This window comes from Dermacentor albipictus, chromosome 2 (assembly GCF_038994185.2).
Source record: "Dermacentor albipictus isolate Rhodes 1998 colony chromosome 2, USDA_Dalb.pri_finalv2, whole genome shotgun sequence".
Lineage (NCBI taxonomy): Eukaryota > Metazoa > Arthropoda > Arachnida > Ixodida > Ixodidae > Dermacentor > Dermacentor albipictus.
This window is the reverse complement of record NC_091822.1, coordinates 181,778,433-181,802,908: the sequence shown is the minus strand read 5'-3', so window position 1 is coordinate 181,802,908 and position 24,476 is coordinate 181,778,433. Positions and strand designations below refer to the sequence as shown.

Below are 24,476 nucleotides of genomic sequence, written 5' to 3'. Positions count from 1 at the left end.
TGCATCTTGTCCTTTGGTCATGAACAGGGACTTTGTATTCCCACACCATGAATTACTCCAACTTTGGTTGGTGCCCTTGTGTTGCTTAATGTTTAAAACAATGTTATTGCATGACCTTCTCGTAGTAGTATATATCTTACTACGAAAACGATGTTATCTTGTTGTATGCTGAAATTTGTCCCGTGCAATGCTGTTATATACTGCATAATTCCCCGTTTTTTTTTTTCTCTGCTTGTCTACAAAATGCACATGCTGCTAAGGGCCTATAGTGAGGAGGCTCGTATTGTCACATTCAGCCTCAGCAACAGGACAGCCTCGTATTCATGTGTTGTCAAATAGACGCACACTGTCATTGTCAATTTAGCCGAGGTACACTCGTGAGCAAAAGTATACGGACCACAGTGTCTCCGAAAAAACTTAATTTCCTTGCAATCAGCCTGCATAAACTGAAATTGACGAGTAAACTGGAACGTTTACAATACCGGACTACAGTCCTGAATTTGAAGTTGCATTCACAGGCCGAGGGAAAAGTTTGCCTTATCGCGCAATCCCAGGTCTGTATACTTTTGCTCACGGGTGTACGTGGCGCTTTCTGAGCTTCCGGCTTCCTGGGTCGCGTCTCGGTGGACGTTGTCGTCACCGCGCGCGCGCGTGTGTTTTTGGCAGGTGACCGGCCGGGCCAGCCGGGTCGAGACGAGCCCCTGGCGACGGCGGTGGGCTCCTCGCACCGCTCGCCGCCCTCGCACGGCTCGGACGACGAGGCGGCGAGCGCCCCCGCGCACCAGGCGGGCGTCGGCGAGCCGGGCAACAGCGAGGCCCTGTGCGCCGCCGAGCGCGAGCACGAGCACTCGGAGGGCCACCACGGCGTCACGGTGGCCAGCATCAGGTGGAACTTCGTCAGCGTGCCGTTCGTCTTCACGGTCTTCATCATACTCGCCGGCTTCACCAAGATCGGTGAGTGAGGGTTGACGATATGTGGCGATGATCCTGAACTGCGTCACGTTTACCCTCAATGTAGGACAGCCTCAAGAATGTCTGGGCGACAGATGAAGAACCTAGATATGACGCGTATCGGGTGTCTTTAAAACGTGCAATCGGTGCCAGTCTAGCAAGAAAAGAAAAACGTCTGATAATGATAATTCGGCCAGCAACTTCGACTTCACCCGCCGCCTCAGCTCGGCGGCTATGGCTTTGCGCTGTTGATCTTGGGGTATCGGGTGGGCGGATCCCGGCTGCTGCGGCATTCTGACGGGGACGCAGCGCAAGAACACTCATGTACCGTGCATTCGGTGCGCGTCCAAGGACGCTCCCTGGTGGGCAAAATTAATCCGGAGTCTTTCACTGTGGCGTGCCTCATGATCAGATCGTAGTTGTGCACGTAAAAGTATACATTTTATTATTTTACTGTTGGCTAGAAACGGGCGTTCGTCTACACGTGCCTGCTATAAGCTACCTTCAGCATTAATCAACTATTGACGTCCCCGTATGGCCACGAGTTACAGGTATGTTCACGTAAAAAAAATAAAACGCGCTCTTCGAACCGGTCACTATATTTATTATTTGGTTTGCAGACACTGAATGAATACCACAAAAAAAAGTAATAAGTCGAAACTGCGGGTTCACAACTGCGACTAGGCGCGCACAATAGCTGCCTGTCCGCTCTGGATGGCAAAGACATAAAAAAAATTAGGAGGGTGAAGAACCATTGAAATAACGGGAGGTAAGTGAAAACAATAAAATAAGGAAAGATAGTAGCGTATTGTATGCACTGCCACGCTGTTTCTAGGGATGGAAATTGCAGAAGCATGCTTTAAAAAGAACTCCACGGCACCGAGAGCAGGACGGCGGTACAAAGTAAACCCATACGGGTCTCTGAGCAAAAAAGCGTCGCACTTGAAAAAACATTTCCGGACCGGAGAAACATTAACTGGAAAGATTTCTTTTTCTAAGAAGCCCTTAAGAGTTTTCTTTGCATAGCTGCATATACTTATTTCACGCAGTGTGCACCTTTTCCCTTTGATGCAGATCTTTAGCGTTGTGGGGAGCAAATACGTTTGTATTGTCGGGATGGAGTAACGTTTCGAATGTTATTATTCATGCTTTTGTCTCTTAGTGTCGTAGTGCAGATTACGCGTGGGCGCACACTAAAGAAACATGTATCAACGCGGTCTGCGTGCACAACTAGGGTAGCGAGTTCCCTTGCCTGGTAGCTGAAGCGGTTACTGGAGGCCGCGGCTGGCGTGCTGTGAGAAACGCCGACGATTGCTAAACCTTCGTTGTCTGTCGTATTCGTGGCCTGCATATGCCTTGTCTTTATTTACTTGAGAAGGAAAGCATCAGCTGTAGGCCCGCGATGTCGTCTGGTTCCTACTATAAGACTTGCAGATTCGTCCTTCTTATGCACAGACATCAACAAACACACACACAGGCACACGTGTGCGTGCGTGCGTGTGTGTGTGTGTGTGCGCGCGCGTGCGTGCGTGTGTGTGTTTGTTTGTGTGTGTGTGTGCGTGCGTGCGTGTGTGTTTGTGCGTGTGTGTGCGCGTGCGTGCGTGCGTGTGTGTGTGTGCGCGCGCGTGTGTGTGTGCGTGTGCGTGTGTGCGTGTGTGTGTGTGCGTGTGTGTGTGTGTGTGCGTGTGCGTGTGTGTGTGTGTGTGTGTGTGTGTGTGTGTGTGTGTGTGTGTGTGTGTGTGTGTGTGTGTGTGTGTGTGTGTGTGTGTGTACGTATAATTACAGTGGTATTTCAGCTTCCCATGAAGGTGGCTTAAGTGGTGGCTGTCAGTAATGTTCCAATCGGCTCCTGCCTCGTGGTTGTGTTCCGGGTTGCGATAATCGGCAGCGATTAACAAATGTAGAAAGGAAGTTATATGTATGCAAGATCGACGAGAAATCATTGTAAGTGAACGTTTGTAGGTAAATACGTAACAGGCAAAGCAAATTAATTACGACTTGAATAACAGACAAAAGTGTCTCACTCTTCAACAATCTCACATGAAGTTCTACGGTTTCAAAAAAGAAATCGGCAATCGTGACGGCAGCCGATGCCCCGATGCGACATATTGTCCGGTTTAGTATAGGTTAAACAAAAAAGGAAAAGGGCGGTAGCGAATTTCGTCCGTCTCTCAGACGCGATTACAACTGAGAGAATTATAGTAGACCACGACCCGCAGGGCTGGAGTTAACTATAGAAAATAAGGATGCTGGAAAACAAAACGGTTTTGTCGTTTTCTACAACCAAGTTTCGCTTTCCCGTTCCCACGTAGTCAGTCCCACGAAGCCGCCGTCGGTGAGAAACGCTATGCCCCGCAAAATTCATTGCTAGGCCATCATTCCACATCTCGGCGACGTGTGTAGCCAGCAAAGAATGCGGCAGACGGGTGCTGCAACATCGCGTACCCCAATCCCACTCGAGGTTAGTCTGCGGTGACAAATTGCGACCGTCGACGGCATCCGAGCTGGGTTGTTTACAAGACCGCGTTCTCCCCCGCCCGACCCGTGCCTCTGCGGCGTATACTACGTGTTACTCGTCAGTTAACGCGTCGCGCGCTTCCTCCGAAACGAAAAGACGAAAAGAAAACACAAGTGGTTGCCACCCGGAGACGTAGGGCGGTTGAACCCTGCCCTCCACATATCACAGGTGTGGAAACTCGCTGATGCCTTGAAGAGAGATAAAATTTAACTTCAGAAAGGTGGAGAGGTCGCCATGAGTGAGATTCACCGACAGCCTGCTACTCCACGCTATGAAGTGGGTTAGGGGTAGCGACAGAGATAAGGTGCGAAGAGAAAGGAGGGTGGTATGATGAAGTTTATGATGAAACCTGCACGGTATACTGTTTGTGCAACGTGCCCGCTTCCGAGTGCATGCGTCTTCGCGGGCAAGGGTCGAGGCTACTGCAGCGTATCCAAGAGGTCGTCTATATAAAGCGACTACGCGAAAGTATGCGAAGCAGGAATGCGGCCTTGCGCTGTCTTTCTCTGAATAGTTGCATGAGGCGATAGTGTGGCTGCTTGGTGGTAGAGTTTTCAGAACAGTTGTGAAACAAATAATTTTTTTTTCTATGCATCCATGCGCAAATAGGCACAATTATTTGGCGAATAAGTTAGAGTAATGGGCAAGTCGATAGATATTTGCGCTCTCGTGAATTATCCTCTCTTATTGCGATATGGTCCAGCTTAATACGAAGGACTGGCTCGGACCTCGGCCATGACGACATCTTGGGATCGAGCGAAACAAGCGCGATCTGACAAAGTCCTTTCCTCCCTGCACAGAGGCCTTGCGCTTTTACCCCCTTTTCAATCAATCAATCAATCAATCAATCAATCAATCAATCAATCAATCAATCAATCAATCAATCAAAAAGCACTGTTACGTATACCAGGCTCAATGCCAAAGGTGCCAATGCCATGACTCGAGTGAGATCGGAAGGGTCCGTGCGACACAGGTGCTATACGCAACTGGAGTAGCTGGTGTTGTGCCATTACCACAAGCCCGGATTCCGAATCTGCAAGATGCAGAATCTATCCTGCGAGCGCCCTAATTCTCCCTTCACAAGTCAAGATGCTGAGCCGTCAGGCAGCGCTGTCCTGCGGGAGAAGCATCGGCAGGCGACGTGTTTAGACGTGTCAGCGTGTGCCAGACAGCCCGGCGCCGCACCTCCTTTTGCATGGAGGTCTCCGCGCGCGCGAACTTTGAACCGGGTGGCCAGCGCGGTCGCTGGTTGGACCCCTCGGACGACCGTCGTGTGCTGACTTTGTATTGGGCCGTTTGAGTGACAATGGTTCCTCGGGGATTATAAAAGCAGCGACGCGCTGCCTGAAAAACAGGATCCGCCGACCCACCGGGAGACAGTGTGGCTCCCGACTGGGGTGAGATGTGTCACGCGTTTTCGCCGGACGTCGCCGTGCGGGAACAGTAGCGTTTGTGTGAGCTCTCGGCCCCAGTGCCGATCCGATCTTGTCCTGTACAATGACCTGTATATAATGTATAAAATCCCTTTCGTTATTCTCATCGACGCCTGGCTCGGAGTCTTCGCTACCAACGCTCTGTCACGAAACGGGTGACGAGCGCTACGGGACCACAAAGTCGTAATAGTGGTGCAGCGGTGCAAGTTCGTAACACTGGCGCAGAGCCCTTCTGAAGCTAATATCCTTCACAATAGTGAGGTATCTGAGGAAGTTACCTGCGAGTTCAATTTATGTCCTCATGCACACAGTTACCGCGTTACAGAGCAACGCAAGCATTGTCAAGCTGCGTACGGCTGCGTCAAGCTGCGTGTACATCTCGTGCGGGGTTACTGGCAAGTTCCCCTTTCAGAAAGTGCCAGCCGCTATGCCGCACTTATCACACCTGTAGGCGCTTTTCGCCCTCTCGCACTCAGCTTCCGACTGAAGAACGCGCCGTTTAGCTCCTCTAAGTTAACGGATATTGTCCTAAAAGACTTGCAGGAGTTCGCCTTGCCATGTGTTGATGATGTAGCAATTTTTTTCGGACAGCTGGAAGTAGCACGTATCGCACCTCGAACAGGTGTGCTCACGGTTGAGGGAAGCATGGCTTAACGACGAAGGCGGGAAAGTGTGGATGCTCCTTCAACTGTGCGCTACAACGTTCCCGTTGTGGGAACGTGCAAATCATTATGCAGGGAAGCCAACTTAATAATTGCCGGACTTATGGCTCACTTATTACATGCAAAACCTCGCGAAAGTAGTTCGCCAACTTCCTAGCGTCAGAGCGGGCGCTTGATTAAATGTCACCTCGGCACCGCCTTTGGCGTCACGACACGACGTCGCAACGCACGAGGCGTAGTTGGTGAAGTCAGTCGTCCTTCAGAGAAAGACGCGGAGCTGAAGAGTGTTCTGTGGGAGACAGCGCACGGCGCACCCCGCGTTCTCGCAAGCTGGCGAGCTCGTTAGTCCGTGGCATGCGTCGCCATTCTAACCGTGTTAGCCGTAAAGCGGCAAAGCAGCTTTGGCGACTGCCATTCGTCAGACGCTTTGTTGAGCGAGAGAGAGAGGAGAATGCGACGTTAACGCTCCCGTCTCGTCTTTTTTTTTCTTTCGTTGTTTTATTGAGCGAAAGCGCCTTTCGCTTGAAGCCTTGATATTGATTGCTTTGACGGCCTTGAAGAATTTCGCTCCCTCGGCGGGGGCGCCCAGAGTGTTAGGAACGGGAGAAGCCCTCGCCTTGCTCTGTTGACGCTGTATTCTGCAGCGTTACGTAGCTCTTGTTTCCGTCACACTCCGTTTCATCGTATCGTCCAAAGCTCTGGGAGGGCCGCCTTTAGAAGCAACGTGCCTAGGCTCGAAACGCCAACAGCGCCGAAACATAAACCTCACGTTGTTCCAGCGCTGTCAATCACTAACGAGAACGCCTTTAGTCGTTTTAACTATTGGACGTCTAGTGTCGACACTTGCACGACATCGTCCGCTTAGCGTGCTGCTCACAGTCAAGTGGACCTGTGGTTAGCGGTATTAAATTGTTAGTCGTAGGGACAGTGTGGCTTGCTTTCGAAGTCCACCCTTCGCGAAGAACAGCTCATTGCTTTGAGTGCTGCCGCTCTTGTGCCGCTATTGCTGGAACGCTTTCGTTTCGTGTGTACACACGCGTCATGTGAGCATAGTTTGTAACAGGCTTACTTCCGTCCACGTAGGACACGTTGGTGGACATTAAAATGATGATTACGATGATGATGACGATGATGATGACGATGATGATGACGATTATGCGCGTTAGCGCCGCCATAAAAACAAAACGCACATGGAAGAGGACGTAAAAAGCACGGACAAGCTCCTGTCGCGTCGCCTTCTGTGTAGGTTGTTTTTATATCGCGCCAACATAGATAAATTTACTTGTAACCAACTCGCCTAGCAAGAAATTTTCATGACGATGATCATATTCGTTCAGTTTGTTTATATGTCACTTATCTTTCAACGTTCTCGTCACGTAGAGAAGCACATCTGGTAGACGCATTTTACACGCACTGCTTCGGTCCCAGATGTGTATAGTAAGCGGTCCCAACCCGATCAGAACAGCAGAACATTCACCAGCGGAATGAAGACACGTATTGTTTTCTAAATGCTCCTGTGTTAATTGTACGATCGTTTTTTTTTTTCGACTTCAAAAGAGAAAGAGACATAGATGAAGAGAGAGCGTCTGTCTGCACGAGAGGTAAACACTGCGCGCTTCTAGCCGACGCATCAACTCGAACGCGAAGTTTCGGGCGCAGAATCTTTCGCTCTTAAGAAAGTTTGCACTTTTAGGGGCTTATCTTGTCCCACAACGATAATCGTCATCTGCCTTGCCTGCGCTTCCTCTCTTGAAAACTCAGCGCTCGCTATTTACCTGTCGAGAATGCTATGTCATGATGATAACGCACATGCCGTCCGTGACTTGGAAGTAACGGGCTCGCATCGTTAAAGAAAGAAAATGCGGGCAACACAGATGGCGATTATCGTTGTGGGACAAAGTAAGCCCCAAAGTGTGTACGTTTTTTAAAGAGTAATCCCTTCTTGTTCAGCCGCACACTTAGCAGTGCTCGCTACTAATAGGAAGCCAAAAAATGGCTGTGGCTTAGCTAAGGTTAAGCCCAGGATGCGAAGCATACTAGCCTTTATTTTAGTTGTTGAACCACTCTTTAGCCTGGTGAAGTGCTGTTGCTTGGCTATATTTGGTTCGGCTAGACGAAGAAACAACTCATGCAGGCGAGCGCACGAGCTGAGACCCGGCTATATGTAGCTACGCGGCCGCAAGCGAGCGCACGAGTTGAGCCTCCGCTTTTGCAGCTGTTATGACGTCATACGGTAGCTACGCGGCCGTGCGCGGCGCAGCAAGGAAGAGCGTGGTTGTGCGGCTAGTATGCTTCGCATAAAAACTTGCGCCCATAAAAACAAAGGATGAAGTTGGCGATGTTGTCCGGACCGAAAGAAAGAGGGGTTCGTAGTTGCGCGAAATTGCCGCGTCCTCTCTGTCGGGTTCCAGCGCGGCTTCCCTCCCGGGAGAGAAAAAAAAACGACTTACTTAACCTTTGATTAATAACTACGCCAGGGGCCGGCGAGAGGCCGACCTCTCGCCCTCCGCAGACGCACGCGCATGCGCGCGCACTCATGGGATGGAGCGGAGCTGCACCGTATTTTCAGCCTCATCTGCTTTGGAGGCGCGTTGCCGTAGGCGCCGTGCGTCTTAAGTGAGTCGTCAACGTTGGCGCCCTAATCCCTAGCTTTTCCTCCCACCACCTTCCTCGGGCTCGCTTCGCGCTCGCGGCGGCGCTGACCAACACGAAATATTTATGGCAGTTTGGAGTCGCGCGCGCACCGCAGAAGAGAGAGAGAGAGAGAGACAAAGAGAGAGAAAGCGAAAACAATGGAGGCCTACTTCTCTAAACGCTCTGCCAAACTCTGGGGTCCATTTTCCTGGGCGCCCCCCCTCCCGCGTAATACGGTCGCGCTTCTACGCTGGTGCTCGCTTACTTCCTTTCTGTTTGACTTTTTGATCGTCTCGTACTCGGCGTTTTCCTACAGAGTAAGACGATTTCTATGAGAGTGTGCGAAGTCAAATGTCGAGTTATTATACAGCGCTTACAAAATTTAAAATGACAACTTCTATCCCGTTCCCTTTGGGGAAAGGAATGTCTATTTCAACTACTTCAATGGAAGCGGAGGTGGGGGGGTGTGCAGGTCTGGCATGTGGTTTGCTAAGCGACCCTTTATGCGCCGACGTTTGCACGCGCTTTAGAGTGCAGTATTCTTGCTTATTCGTCGCCCCATTCATCCCCACACGCTTTTTCTTTTGTGTTTTCGCCTGTTTCTTATGGAAGAGTTTCGGTTCACGCCACGAAAACTTTAGAGTGACTATATAAATTTCAGCTCGCGCGTTCTGTTACCCTTTCTGTTTTCGTGCGAGAATAAAAAGGAATAGTTAGACGTTGCCGTCAATATTTGGTACGTCGGATGGATCCATGAAGTATTTTTTTCTTTCTTTACTGTTATCTTTAGGTGTATGACTCACGTGCAGTCGGCGTCAAAAGTTTACGAACCGTGGGACACGAGAAAAACTCGTTTCCGCCGCCTGCATCCATACGCAGCGTAGTATTTGTTTTTTCAACTTCTACTGATATTTATGGGTACAACATACTGTCGTACAGTTTTACTGGCCACGGTCACGAACTGCACGAAAATTGAACTTTTATCAGCTGTCCATACACATTTGAAGCCTACTGTACGTACCCAGCTGGTTTTGCTAAGTTTACGTCGGACGCGCGTGTATGTACGCAAAGTCTTCCACTCGCACAGCAAACTTACTGTAATAGCATACTGTTACGTACGGTTCCGTCTTTGTTAGCAATGCATCAGCCGACTACCAGTAAACGTAATGACGCACGTTTAGCTAAACTTCAACAGAATTCCGCACCACAGTGATGAGTGAGATGAGCAGGACGAGCATGCCGATCGTACGTAAACTTATTTAACTCTATACTCCAACATCATCTGTAATCCTTTCATTTTCTGTGACCATGTCCTTCCCTACGCAGAATAACAGCCCAGAGAGGATGCTTTTCTAGCAGACGTCTCTGCTTTTTCCAATCTAAAGTTATCTTTCTCTGTCACTCATGCTGCAACCGTTAGGCTGCTGCACACAAATGCACTTGACGTAGATGGACGTGTTCGAGCTCAAACACACGTGCCGACCTCCGCGTAGGAGTCGCCAGCTGTTCGCTGCAGCTTGTCACTGCAACAAGCTGCAGCATCTGGGGTCACTACGCAAGTCTGCAAGTTCTCACTGTGCCGAATATTAACGTACTTTGGCTAAGCAGCTCGCATGGTCGACCTGATTGCCCTCAGTCACTCTCTGCTTGCTGTTTTCAGTTTAGTCGACCGTTTCCTTGTTTTTCCTTGCCGAGTCTACGTATTCTTTGCTAACTCGAGCATCCTTATGTTAATAAAATGCCTAAGGGACCACCAACGCGATCAAGCAGAAAACGCTTATAGAGTAAGATCGAACGTCCGTCGTGCACGTTGCGTGGAGAAAAAAAAAAGAAGGCGATTGCTATACCTATTATTGTAGCTACGGAAAGGCCGTAGTCTCGGTCCTTTCGAGTAGTTTTTTTTTGTCTCATCGCCTGGGCCCCGGAAGCTACCGCGCAGCACTGCGACGCCACCCATCGCTCATTCTTTTCTTTGTTTTGCTTCTTTTGTCTCCTTTCACCGGTGCCAGCTGCAGAGGGCATCGCTTGACGGATGGGAAACAGAGTCTTCGGGATGGAAGCAAACACAGCGGTGCGTTTCCAAGCGAAGAACGCGAGCCACGCATTTGGGCTGCAGGTAGAGGAAAGGGGCGGAGAACCCCAAAGATGAGAGAGAGGGAGGGACGCACGCGTTCTCCCTACAGTATTGTGCGTGCGCAGGCAGCACCGTGTGCGCTCGATCGCGTGACCCTGCCGCATGCCGCTGGCGTGCCGTTAGCTTTTCTCGTGCTTCGCTTTTTCGTTCTTTTCCATTCCTTTTCGCCCTTGATCGTTACGTTTCTGCGTTTTTATCTTCCGTTTTGTTCGATCTGCTTGCGTAAGGTGAGGCTACGCGCGTGCTTTGCCCGATGGCGTCCTCTTGTGTGCCCAAGGCGGTGGGCGGAACGAGCATCGGGAAACTCTCTTCTAAGACCGCGCAGGGTTGCAGAAGCTAAAATAGGCGTAATCCATTTGAGAGTTGAATGCGTAAAGCGCTATACACGCCAGAACAGCTCGCACTAGGCTGGTGTTATAGCTACGTTACCTCTTGCAGTCGTGGTTGGCCAGCACCTTGTTACGGTGCCGCTGATTTTCGAGAAAACCTTTCTTTTTTTGTACGTGCGTGCGTGCGTGCGTGCGTGCGTGCGTGCGTGCCAGCAGCTCTCGACAATGCATGGTATTTCTGAGACGGAAAGTAACATCTCTATCATCTTAGAAATGAAAATTTTCAACGTAACGACATATTGCAGAGCGAAGCCACAATCGCAAAGAAGACACAGAGAGTCACCGAGTGTCTCAATCAGGCTGAGAGTGTCACGTGAGTCTCTGCGCCTTCTTTGTGCTTTCGCACTTCGATATGTCGTTAAGTAAAGTCAAACTAGTCCAACAACAAGTCCTTCAACTTTCAACCGTTGTCCCTGCGCTGGAGAGCAAGTTACAGCAACATTATCTTGCTAGAACTACGATGATTTCTAGCTACCGAAAGGTCGCGGGTCTACAACTCCATATGAGGCTCACAAAGCTGTACTACAGAATTCTTCTCAACCCTTGGACTTCACTCTCGCATGTAATGCTCGTTCTCTGAGAGTGTGCGTGTGATTGGATGTCTTGTTGTGTGCTTTCCTCTTCCTTGTGCCTTAATTTATCTTTTTTTTCTTTCTATCTGATCTGAGTAGTGCTTCAATTCATAAAGGCTTACATCAGTAGTACTACTGCTGCTACTACTACTGCTGATTGTAATATCTTGACGTCAAAGTGTGTGCACTGCGGACTGAATCGCCCTGTGGTTTCGCAAACGGGCATACGCCTGTCACGGACGCAGCTTCAGATGCACTGATCAGTGCTTGCACAACAGTGTTGCTATCTTCGCAAGAATGTCGCTAAATTTGGCAAGGGTATTAGTTTCCTTACCGACAACTTTCGTTTTTCGAAGTTCTAGCAGCTTCTTCGTGACACTTTCTAATGAACTAAATAGCCAGTAAGTTCCCTGGTAAAATTCCTCAAGGAGCGTTGGCCAAGTTTGTTGGCTTCTTATGATATGACTATATATATATGAGAGAGAGATGCGATAGGTAGAGAGGTTGGCTGGTATGTGGATATTCAGTTTGCTACCCTGCACTGGTGACGGGTCAAGGAGAGACAGAAAGATAAAGAAAAATGCAAACACATAGAGAAGGAGAGGGAGAATAAAGAATACATAAAGAAAACACACACACACACACACACACACGCGCGCGCACGCACGCACACACACACACACACACACACGCACACACACACACACACACACACACACACACGCACACACACACACGCACACACACACACACACACACACACACACACACACACACACACACACACACACACACACACACACACACACACGATGGAATTCAGGAGCGTTCTTGCATGGAAATACCAGAAGAGCAAAGCTGCGTGTAAGCTTTACTTGTCAGTCGTGACATCGAATGTACGATCAAATACTGTCTGAAAGGCAATGCGCTTCTCTGTCGACATTAGGCTACAGTGATATGAAATCGCGAATCGCCGCTGAGCAATCGATGCAAAGGTTGCTGCCTCGAAACGTCGAAGACGTGCCTGCATCCCACAGTATTGCCGTCAGTGTAAACAGTATGTTCCACTCCTAAACTTAGCACACAAGTTACATATTATTCAATCCAACATAGCTTGCGCATATGGCATCAGCTTTACAGGAAAACGCCTAATGGTGATTTGTGAGATATATTGGCTAAAGAAAAAAAAAAAGCTATTGCTGAGGATATTGTGTCGAAACTGCACGATATTTAATCGGCTATTAAATGCTGATTTTGTGCTTATATACTCTAACTGTGGACCGTATTGCGCGAGTTCATCAGTTGTACGCCACACAATATTTGATCATCAAGTGATACCTGGCCTACAAATTAAGCGCACATAAAAAAAAAAAAACTTGGCAACTGCGCTGGCACGAAACATTGCGCTTGCGTTTGGTGCGCGCTTGTCACTTAAGACGGTGACGCCGTGACGGTGCCGGTGAAACCTAGCGCACTTTCAACGGAAATTTTCGCCGCCCGATGATGCAGCGTGTCATTAATTTTATCACGGACGCATCAACGAGGACCGAGTGCTGAATTAAGAACGTCCCGTTACACTACCCGACCGCGCAGGCTCTAATTTTAATTGCTAAAGAGTACAGCTTTCCGTGTTTGTCAACGAGTGAAAGCTTTTCTGTTTTTCTAATTCGTGCTCTCTTTCTTCTTTCTATTCCGTTTTCTGACGCAGTTTTTCATCACGCCAACTTCCTCTCTTCCATTGTGCCGGAGTCATGGTGAGTTCTTTTCGTGTTTCTTTTCACGCTGACATCGTTGTTGTTATTTTTCTGGTTTTTTTTTGTCGTTTGCTTCATTGCAGATGTCTTTTTCGCGTGCCTTCTGGCTGATTCGTATATTGCATTTTAGATTTCCTCCCGCGCTTTATCATGCAAATTGATCGAGGACTCTCGCGATCGCCCCAAGTTGCCACGTTGTTCCTTCACCGCTCATGTTTTCTCTATCGGCTTCTCGTTCAACTTTTTTTTTCGTTCCCAGAACTAGGGCTTTCAATGTTTATTGCTTTTAACAAGCGGCGTTTCACAAACACCTGTCGATGAGCCGTTGACGCCATAGTTCTGGGTCTTGTTCTTGTTCTTACGTAGTGGAGCTCGGCTGCTCTTGCGGGTTGGTTAAAAAACAGGTAGTAGGATTTTAAAAAAAGAAAACTAAGAGGAATCTTAAGAGCAAGGCAGATACAAAGAATGACAGTAGCAATAACCGAAAATCCGACTCAAGATACAACTTTAAGTACTGAGTTGGAAGCAACGCATATTTGTTATTTAAGATCTACTCACCATAACTCCTAATCTGCACCGTCTCCTTCGAAGTAGTGACTTCGACCATCAACACACCGATCCCTACGTTTCTCAGACGATTCAATACATCAGTGGAAATATTCAGGTGTGAGTGCGTTAAGGACCTCCTGTGATTCCGACTGGATCTCTTCAACTGCGCTAAACCGACGCCCTTTCAGCCTGTTTTATTTTCGGGAACCAGAAAATTTAACAGAGGGCGAGATCAGGTGAATGGGATGAGCGCTAGAGCACTATGATGTGTTTGGAAGTCAGGAATGGAAGAACGAGTGATGTGGTGATCGGGCGCGCGTTGTCGTGGTGGAGAAGCCAGTTGTTGTTCTTCCACTTCTCCGCATGCTTGCGCCAAATGACCTCCCTTATAAGCGCTTCAAAACCTCACAGTGAAACTTGCTATTTACGATCTGTCCAGGAAGCATATACGAATTCCGTGTGGACAATAGCGTGAAGGTCAAATAAAAAACAATCAACACGAACTACACATTGTAGGGGTTGGAGGACGGGACTCCGGGATGAAAACAAAACTGGGAGGGATTTATTTTTACATTATATACAGAGAGGTGAGCGACAATGAACGGTCGTACAGTCATTACGGGCCGGCAGCAACTCGGACGCTGCGGCCCGCGGCAAGAAGTTCGAGAGAGGTGAAACAGGGAATCAGGGAATGTCCTGGTCTCTCTGGAAGGCTTCTTATAAACCTTTCGAGCACTGTAAGTCACGTCATTTTTGACCAATAGGAGAGTCCACTCCGATGACGCCACTTTCAGCCAATGGTAGGCGCCCGTGTCGCGGTGTCACACCTGGCGGCTCTCTGCGGTCTTGCCTCGCAGACTGGCAATACACTTCTTCTAACGAGGAGAAGGGGACGGCTGCTCATGCTCCATTGTCCGAGGCCCCCTTCTAATCCCGGCGGCGTACGAACTTGTTGGCACGTGAACTTGTTGCCTTCAACTTGTTTGCTCGGCCGCTCCTCTGGAATGTGCTTTCCTGCTTCTGCATTCCTCAATTAGCTGTGCTGCGTTTCGAAGTGGTTTGGGGAACTCGAAGTAATCGCAGGAAACAGCTCCATATCTAACAGCTCGTCCTCGCCCCGGTTGTTCTGAATGGCCGGTGAACTCAATTCGCTGGCCATGAGGAACGCTGATAGAAGCTGCAGGGTACTGGGGTCGAGCCTCGTTTGACAACCCTCGGGATCCTGGGCCCTGGAGAACATACGTCAAACAAACCAAACAACACAGCGCTGCACCACGCGTAAGCGCAGGCTCTTCACCCCTGACTCGCCAGGCTATTACTGAGTCAAAATCAACCCTGATCTTTTATTTCCCCAATTTTGACAAAACAGTTCCAACCACCCTTCCAAACAGCTATCCATTTCTCCTCGATTGCCGACAAGACCAGAGTACCATTGTTGTTGCAAAACAAAAGGGTCGTTGACGATGCAAACAACAAATGAAAACAGCCGAACATAACTTAAGTGGCCTAACTACACGAACAGCATGTTTCCAATCTATCGCAGTGGCGTACTTATCACACGTATTGGTGCCACTGAACAATCTGGTCAACCTCACAAGTACGTAATCACAAGCGCACTAGCCTTGTGGTCACTAAACAGAACGCGTACTTGCGTTGTAGGCAAACTTTTCATTTACGCTTACTCACGTTTCTTCCCTGAAAGTCCTACAGGACACGTGACTTAAACGAACAATTAAACTTGCGGAACTTACACACTCCGCAGAACTCGTAAAATAATGCGTCTTCTACTAACTCTTTCCACGCACGCTCACTAAAGAAGTCAGAATACGGCTGCCCTCCACACACACTAGCAACCCAGTCATAAAGTCTGCTTCCTTCCGTCCACACAGGACACGCGCTAATGGAACTAAGAACGCTTCTCCGTGCAAATCATGCACTCACTGAAAATCTACGCGCTTAACCTTAGAAAATTCAAAAACACTTAAAAAGAAAGAAGGTTAAATAACACACACGCGCGTTACGATAGGCCTCTCAACGATAACCTTGACCTTTAGGTTACTCACACATACAAAAAAAAAGCCTATCTACTTATTAATGAGCACCTCGCGAGACTAAAGGTTTACCTAAAACGCATCTTTCAAATCTCGAGCTTCTCGAATGTAAACACAAACAAAGCTCATACGTTTACATATTGAAAGAAATCCTAGTCTCAAATCGCGAAAAACTTTCCGATGCTCAAAAATAAAAAACAAGACTTCATTTCTACGGAAGCGCTCCTGGCCTCCCTTTCCAAACGCTTATGTCTGACTCATACTCTGAGCCGTCCCCGAGCTGGTCGCGGCTTGAAAACTACTCTGGCTGCCGAGGAAACACAAAGGGGCTGATTCACTATCAGCTCCCCCAAGATGTTACGGTCTCCTGCCAATTTGCGTCCTGGCGCCCCGCTTTCAACACGAACTCGATTGACCGCGTCGCTACTCCCCACCTGGTCTCGTCCTGCCACCTTGCGTTTCTTCGAACTGCACGCTGAGCTATGAAAAGAACTACGGAACGACGAGGAGATTAACTGCCCCGTGCCCTTTGTCCGCGTCCGTGCAGAACATGCTTCGCGGTCCCCCTTTGACCGGTGGCTCGACCATTCTGGATGCGTCAACATCGTCCTTGACGACCGCACCTTTTTCCTCGCGCCCTGCCCTTTTGGGTTTCTCGCCATCTTTGGCGGCGCTACATTAATTACCGACTTTCGGTCTTTACCGCGCTTCTTTTTACGGCGCTTTCTCTTTGCACTCGCCTTCATGTCGCCTTCTCGTGCCTCGTGCTGGCCGGTGCACATTTCGTCGGCCCGGATCGGTCTCTTACCCGCACAGTCTGAGTGATTTACATTTAAATCTACTCTCACTTTGCCTCGACTGGCGGACAGCCCAACCGACTCTGGCACAATGCAGCAGGCTTTACTCGAGTAAGACAACTCGCACTCTTGCGAACTGGCCTCTACTACATTGCCCAGCTCACGCTGTGAATCGGCACACAGCCCGTCGGTATCGATCGCTGTCTCACGCGCACAGTCCGAATGATTAACAACTGAATCATCCCTACCTAGGCTATCTAGACTGGCGGAGAGCCGCACCGATCCCTGAACAATGCAGTTGTTTTCTCGTGAACTACGGAGTTCGCCATCCCGAGAATTACCCTCAACTGCATCGCTCAGCTCGCACTTCACTTCTGCACGCAGATCTGACCTGACATGGGTGCTCGCGTCTGTCGCGTCAACAGTACCCTTTTCTTCGCTAGCAACCTCGCTAACATTACCAGCGACGCACACACGCGGTAATTGTGCCAATTTGTTCGCAGCTGGCCTAGCTGTCTCTACAGTCATCTGTTGGCACAGCACCTCGTCGCTCTCCTTGCGGCCTTTAACGGCCTCTGTTGCCACTAAGGCATCGTTAGCAGCTAGCCTTTTCCCTTTACTTATGAATCTGCAGCTAATCTCACAGGCACTACTCTTCTCGTCGGCTTCTGGCGAAAATCCGCTCGATGCCTCATTCTTTCGCTCTGTACTACGTACAGAATTCTCAGACAGCCGTTGTCTCTGTGCCAATAACTGATCACAATACTGTATCTCTTTGATCAGTGCTGCCTTCTCTCTCTCATACTTTTGCTCACGCTCAAGCTTACGTTCCTGATACTCACGTTCGCGTTCCTTCTCACGTTCGTGACGCTGACACCTAAGAGTAAGTTCTTGAAGCTCATGCTTCCGTTCATTCTCGCGTTCTTCACGCTGACGCTTACTCCTAAGTTCACGACGCTCTCGCAAACGTACACGACGCTCCCGCTCCCGTGGCTCCTGTATCACCTCCCAAGCAAGCTCAATGCTTTTGTCATCATTGCCACTATCTTGAATCGCCTTTATGATAGCTGGCGTTTCCATCCGTTCGTCCGCCTCAACTCCCAAATCGTCGCACACCAACAACAAGTCTAACCTCGTCAACCTTCTAAGATCCATGGCAGCTGCCCCGACAGGTGGTTAGAACTGTTTTCCTTAATTAATTTGTGCAAACACACAATGCAACAAACTCCCGATTCCCAGAACTATCAAAATTGAACACACAACCTTTGAGTCTGGCGAATCATAAGGAAAAAAACCACGCGCTCACTTACGGTTGCAGCACCCTGCCATCCGGCTCATTTGTCCGCTGTTCCCGGTTCCTCCGGACTCCCTGGGTCGAAGGCTCGCTCCTTCTTCGCTACTCCCAGTTTCTTCGGACCTCTTTCGACGAAGGCTCTCCCTTCTTCGCTCTTCCCGGTTCCTTAGGATCTCTCTTGACGAAGGTTTATCCGTAGCGCTGCCACCAGCTGATGCATTCGGAGGCGATCCTACCGCTGCCAACCAGATGTAGGGGTTGGAGGACGGGACTCCGGGATGAAAACAAAACTGGGAGGGATTTATTTTTACATTATATACAGAGAGGTGAGCGACAATGAACGGTCGTACAGTCATTACGGGCCGGCAGCAACTCGGACGCTGCGGCCCGCGGCAAGAAGTTCGAGAGAGGTGAAACAGGGAATCAGGGAATGTCCTGGTCTCTCTGGAAGGCTTCTTGTAAACCTTTCGAGCACTGTAAGTCACGTCATTTTTGACCAATAGGAGAGTCCACTCCGATGACGCCACTTTCAGCCAATGGTAGGCGCCCGTGTCGCGGTGTCACACCTGGCGGCTCTCTGCGGTCTTGCCTCGCAGACTGGCAATACACTTCTTCTAACGAGGAGAAGGGGAGGGCTGCTCATGCTCCATTGTCCGAGGCCCCCTTCTAATCCCGGCGGCGTACGAACTTGTTGGCACGTGAACTTGTTGCCTTCAACTTGTTTGCTCGGCCGCTCCTCTGGAATGTGCTTTCCTGCTTCTGCATTCCTCAATTAGCTGTGCTGCGTTTCGAAGTGGTTTGGGGAACTCGAAGTAATCGCAGGAAACAGCTCCATATCTAACAACATGTCCACGCACGTTACGTACTTTATTTGGTCGTGCTTAACTGGGTGATTTCCTTTGCAACGACTGCTGTTTAGTTTCAGTATCATAACGGTAAACCCATGTTTCATCACCGGTTATGACATTGCAGATTAAGCTGGAGTCTTCTCTGACTTGGTGCGTCAGTTCCGTACAAGCAAAAACTTGTTAGAGCACCTGTTCGTTGCTGAGCAGTCCTGGCACAAATTTAGTGGAAATGCACGTCATGTTTAAAACGTCGGACAAAATTCGCTGAACTGTGCCGCATGACGTTCCTGCAATATCAGAGACATCCTTTATAAGTTAGCCTGCGATTTTCAAGGATAGCTGCGCGGACTTCTGCTGTCGGTTCCCACGTCGTGCTCGTTGACAGGACTCCAAAATGCTCATCGTCGTCAACTGACGCTCGGCCGTCTTTGAAGCCTTTATACCACATTTTATAGACGTCTTGCTTTAGGCCACGACAACAACTCCGAAAGCTTCCTGTAACATACGATGGGTTTCTGTCACGGTTTTGTGAATTTAGAAAGAAAATTTGAAGCATATTTTTTTTTGCTTCTGAAGATCCGTCATATTCACCGAAGAAAAAAAAATGCGCCAAATCAGTGAAGCATAGCGTTGCGAAATCACACTCGGCAAAACAACCCTTCCCTTCAGGTGCATGGCTTTGAGTAGTAACTCTACACAAGAAATACTACTCGCCACATCTAGCGGCGGAAACGTGTACTACACGCAATTCGCGTGCTCTATTTGAATTCCCCGAAGTTTTGAGTAGAAACTGTTCGTGTGAATACAACATGCGCCCGGGATGCACAGCTGCAGTGGCTTGAAGTGTGGCTATAGATGACTGTCTAGATGCCTGCATAGCATAGCGATTAACGCAGTGGTGACACTCGTGACATGATTCCCTGCCTGTCGTGAGAGTATAAGGGTGGAGTTGATTTGCAGGCTAAAGGCAGAGAGGCCTACCTGAATTATGTTCTAAAGCCTGCTCCTCCGTTCACGGGAACGATACAACTGGGATAAAAAGAAGGGCACAGGGAAAAAAATGGACTCGTATATCAAATAACCACGTAACACAGTGGTTTCCTTAAAGTCCCCAGTCCAGCGCGGTCATGTGCCGATAGTCCATAACAGCCATCGTAGCTGCTTCTGCAGCAGTGCATTCACGCAGTGCGTCATAACGTAGCACTGCTCCAGCATTCCAGAAAATATTTGCCTTTCGACGCCTGTCAGCGCAGAATCCGGAGTCTTCCGCCGTGGCACGTACTCGGGGAAGTCGCAAAACACATGCTGCAGGGTCTTGGGCACTTACACACGCGGGCAACTTCTTGTGGCAATGACAGGCTATACGGAGGCAAAGCGCCCGCAAGTTAGATTGGTCCTTAGAGAAAGTTACACGTTCTCGTGCGTGTTAGATAAGCTGGGAAAACGAAAACACAAAGCTCTTTTTCTTCTGAGTTTATTTGTTTCGAAAACATATATACATTTAACAGGAAAGGCAAAGCGAGGAGCAGGCTGGCAACTACCGCCGCAAGGGGCACAACGCACAGCAAAATAAGACAAAATGCATCACTGATTGTTAAATTTGTTTTTTTTTCTTTTTCTGCGTTTTTCTCTTCCGCGTTTTGGGGAAATTCGGAACCGTCGCACGTGGAAGCTACGCTGGTTCAGTGTCTGTTCCAAGGAACAAAGAGCCCTAGCGTTAATATTAACCCCATTCAAAGAGCGCTGTCAAACGCTGCAGGGCTACTTGGCGCACTAATGCACCTGTGCAGGAGCTCCGCCCCCGTAGCTTTTCCTTCACTGCCATATAAATTTATCCGTTGGGTTTCCGGCTCGGGCTGTTCGCACGGCTTTTGAAACTTGCATAGCGTGCAGGGAAGGGCGACGCACAGGCGAATTCGATGAAGCACACTTGTTCGGCTTCGGCTCACTTTAGGCGGTAAGCGAAATCTCCTTTCCGGGTTTATATCTCGCAGGCGCCTATACAGATGGTCTTGTTTTGTTTAGCTCGTTGAGTTACCGCGCAGTCTCGCATAAGTAAGCGAAGTCAGCACGAAGAGCGTGCATTCTTAAAGGGACACTTAATCAAATATGGAGTAAAGCATGATGAGTACATTATGCCTCAGGGGTACTGAAAATATAATCGTACTGTTCGCGTCCAGTTCGTAAGCCAGACAAACACAAGAATGAAGGGCCTGTGGTGACACCGTAGTGAACTTCCCGCAATAAATTCCCGTGACGTCCTGGATTCTGAGTGCGTCCACTTGGAGCCTATAGTTGACATTTTATCGATGTACAAGGCTTGTTTTGTACTTTGAAGGAGCCAAATATTTAATTTAGAGAAGCATCAAAAATTTTGCCGCGGATAATCGGCACGAACACGCAAAGAAATACTTAGAAAAATGTGACGCCACACTTAGTGTGGAGTCGGGCGCCGATGTCAAAAAAAGAAAATTTTGACCGGCATTCTTCTGGGCTGTTTAATAACATCTTTTTCGCAAAATGCGTGAAACAATAGCAACAAAAGAATAGTTCACTAATACAAGCTGACTCTTCTGGTGTGTGACCTTATTTGGCGGCAGAATGTCCACGAAGAGAGAGAGAGAGAGAGAGAGAAAGGCAAAGGAAAGACAGGGAAGGTTAACCCGAGATTATCTCCGGTTGGCTACCCTGTACTGGTGGAGTGGTGAGGTCCACGAAAAAATGCATAATACGCATTGAGTATCTCGTTGCAGGGTTCTATTTCGTAAGCTGACTATTGGCGGCTGATAAGTGGCTATGACCTCGTGATGCTGAAAACCAGGTTCTGGGTTCGTTTGTATTGCACGATTCCGTTTTATTGCACGCTTGCGCTCATGTGGCAGCGCAGGCTGAGAGCCTGTAGCTGATCTTTTGCACCGCGGGTACTTGAACTGCTTGCTGACGTAACGTTAGCTAATTTATTTATTTATTTACTCACGATACCTCGAAGGCGCCATTGAAGAGATTTTACATGCTCACGGTGAGTCATTTTTCTTTTATTGCGGCAGTTGTCAGTCATGGATCATGACTGTGAAGCTTTCTCGACCCTTTTCCCTGGTTTTCTTTTTGGGTTAAACTCAATGGCGTTCTGTGAACGAACGAACGAACTAAGACAGTACACGTCTCGTGACCTGTGAAAAAGCCCTTGTCCTGGGAAAGGGAAAGAGCGCGGCCTAAGGAGTGCGCCGAAAGAGAGAAACTATTTGATGGGGCAATTGATGCATCCAGAGCAGGACAAAACGTCTCGCGGCGGGAGATTATAGGTCTGCTCGTAGTCTCTGCTCCATCTCGACACCCTCGCCTCGTCCATGTCTTAGTGCAGTGTCAAATGTTGTTAGAGAAAAACAAAACACATAAAAGAAACGCGGGTTTTTTTTAGACGTTGCAGTTGACCCTTCGAGAAACCTGCTAGCTAGGCTTTTCTTTCTTTATTCCAAATATCTTACGTTTTCTTTTTTTCTTTAGTTTCACTGTCTGCATACAACACTTGATGCTCATATTACCCCTTATTTGACATATTAGTTTCAATACGAGGTGGCTCTTGTAAGTTTTATATAAATAATGTTCCTTCAATAAAAGTACCATTTGATAGCGTGCGCATGTGTCATCTAGTCCTTCCCTTCGTCCGTGTGTTTCATGCGCTTCCAAAGGTATGAATACGAATAGGTTACAAACTCTTCCAGCTTTCAGTTCTTCTGCTGCATACCACTTGATCTCTGGTTTCTACTCGCGAATCATCGTCATCATCATCATCATCATCATCATCATCATCATCATCATCATCATCATCTTCTTCTTCTTCTTCTTCTTCTTCTTCTTCTTCTTCTTCTTCTTCTTCTACTTCTTCTTCTTCTTCTTTGTCTTAATTATCCTGCCCCCGTTTCTTCTCCTTTTCCTTTTTAATTCTTCTTCTTTTACCCTCTGTTTCATTTCGTTTCCTTTCTTCGACTTTCTTCTTTATTTTTCATCTTGATTCTTTCCTTTTACTATTACTCCTTCGTCTTCTTTAAAAAAAAATGTATTGCACATGTCCACAGCGCAAGATTGGCCGAGGGAGGAAGGGAAGGTTCCTACTATTATCTGATGACAAATAAGACATAAAAGAAGTCGTGCGTATCGCGGCTTATCGGTGCTGCAGTACTCATTCATCAGTTCCCTGTGGTATAGCTGTTGTTAAAGCCCTGCCCCCAGATGCATGATAAAACTCGTGAATTAAGAAATGAACTGCTACTGACCTTTAAATGATATGAGACTCCTCCTACTTTTTCTTACGACAGATATCCAAATGAGTTATCTCAGGAGAAGTTGTGTGGTTTTCTCGCCGTTCATTCCTTAATTCACGAGTTTTATCATGGTACGACGGTGCCACGTTTGTTAAATATAACGAACTATGTGTGTTTCCTTTATTTTTTTATATCTCTCATCTTGTGAAAGGTAATGCCTGAGTCAAGTAAAGTCATTTTGACATGCCATTATTAGATGGTGAATGAGAAGGCAATGGTAATTAAAGGTCAGTCGCCTTTATTGACATTACACTACGTTTTTGTATTATAGCGTGGAGCGTACGTTTTCTTTCATCGTTGGAGATGAGAAGCTGGGGGCGAGAAAGCCTCAGAAAAAAAAAGGCAGGCATGAGAACCGAAACACAGACAGAAAAATGAACGGGCGGACGGACGGATAAAAATGTTTACAAGTTGTAGGAGGTCTCACACAGCCTAATTTCATGCGGAAATTCTCGTGCGCAGTTTTGTTATAATGGTTAGCAACCGAACTGCCGGCAGTACCCATCCTAGACGTGGCTGCTAATAATTCATGGAGCTAAGAAGAAAAAAAGGAATAAACAGAAATGAAAAAACGCCATCTGTTTGTGACATGTTCGACCGTGGCTGGTTTTTTTTTTTTTTTTTGCGGAAGCCGCCGGTGGCTGCAAACGTGCTGCTTGCAAAAGAAAGAAAAAAAAGAAAGAAAAAGCACATCGCAAACGCTTTAAAGTAGAGCGAGAACTGACGAATGCGCTGCCAGTGTGAGACACAATATCCGCAAACAGTTATATTGTTGTTGTTGTTGTTGTTGTTGTTCGCGCTTTGTGAACGGCTCGCGACGTATTCAATTGTGACAGGTTCAATTGTGAACTCGGTGTGAAGCGTCTGACGCGGGCGTCATAGCCTGAGCTCAATGTCAGAGCCGCCAGTCTTCGTTATTATGAGCAAAATCACGGAGCAGAAGAAAAAAAAATATTTCCGTTAATGCCGGCAACAGCTGGCCTTTGTGTACTGTGCCTAACCCCCTGCTTTTGTCTTCGTCGAGCGTGTTTTCCTTTGTTGCTGTTGTTTTACTTTCTGTCGTATTTCTTTCTTTTATCTTTCATTACCTATTACCCTCGCTTTCACGCCCTAGCAAGCTGTCTTCTTTATCTCTCTCTCTGTCTCTCTCTCTCTCTCTCTCTCTCTCTCTCTCTGTCCTTTCGCTGTCAGTGCCTTTCCTCTTAATTTTTTTTTTATTTCCGCTTCTTTCACATCGCGGAATTGCGCATGCTGTCTGCATGTCAAGGTTTCGCGATATTCGGCGTCAAGGCCTTAATTCAATAAGGATCCACTTGGGGCCTTCGTCGGGAACGATGCGTTCTGTTCTGCCTCCGGCCGCGCCTTTCGGTTTCGCCCCGCTAGAAACAACATACGCTTCGTTGTTTGTCCTCGGGCCTGCCTTTCCCCCCCTCACCCTCGCAACCTTCTTTCCTCTTTTTTACAACATTAACTTTCCCTCTTTGATATTCGCGCAACGAATTCGCGCGTAAAGCAAAATATTTGCGGAACGATAAAGCGAAACCAATATTCGTACAATACACTGTCCG

The 24,476-nt window shown here is 48.2% G+C and overlaps 1 protein-coding gene across 4 annotated transcripts in view; it reads left to right on the top strand.

Moving 5' to 3' along the window:
• LOC135919339 (sodium/hydrogen exchanger 2-like) overlaps positions 1 to 24,476 on the top strand; it is a 378,884-nt gene that overhangs the window by 214,978 nt on the left and 139,430 nt on the right. For all 4 annotated transcript variants that reach the window (XM_065453096.2, XM_065453093.2, XM_065453094.2 and 1 more), the window contains exons 4-5: positions 667 to 954; positions 13,002 to 13,047. In XM_065453096.2, coding sequence (XP_065309168.1) covers positions 667 to 954; positions 13,002 to 13,047 — 334 coding nt within the window. The remainder of the gene's footprint in view (positions 1 to 666; positions 955 to 13,001; positions 13,048 to 24,476) is intronic.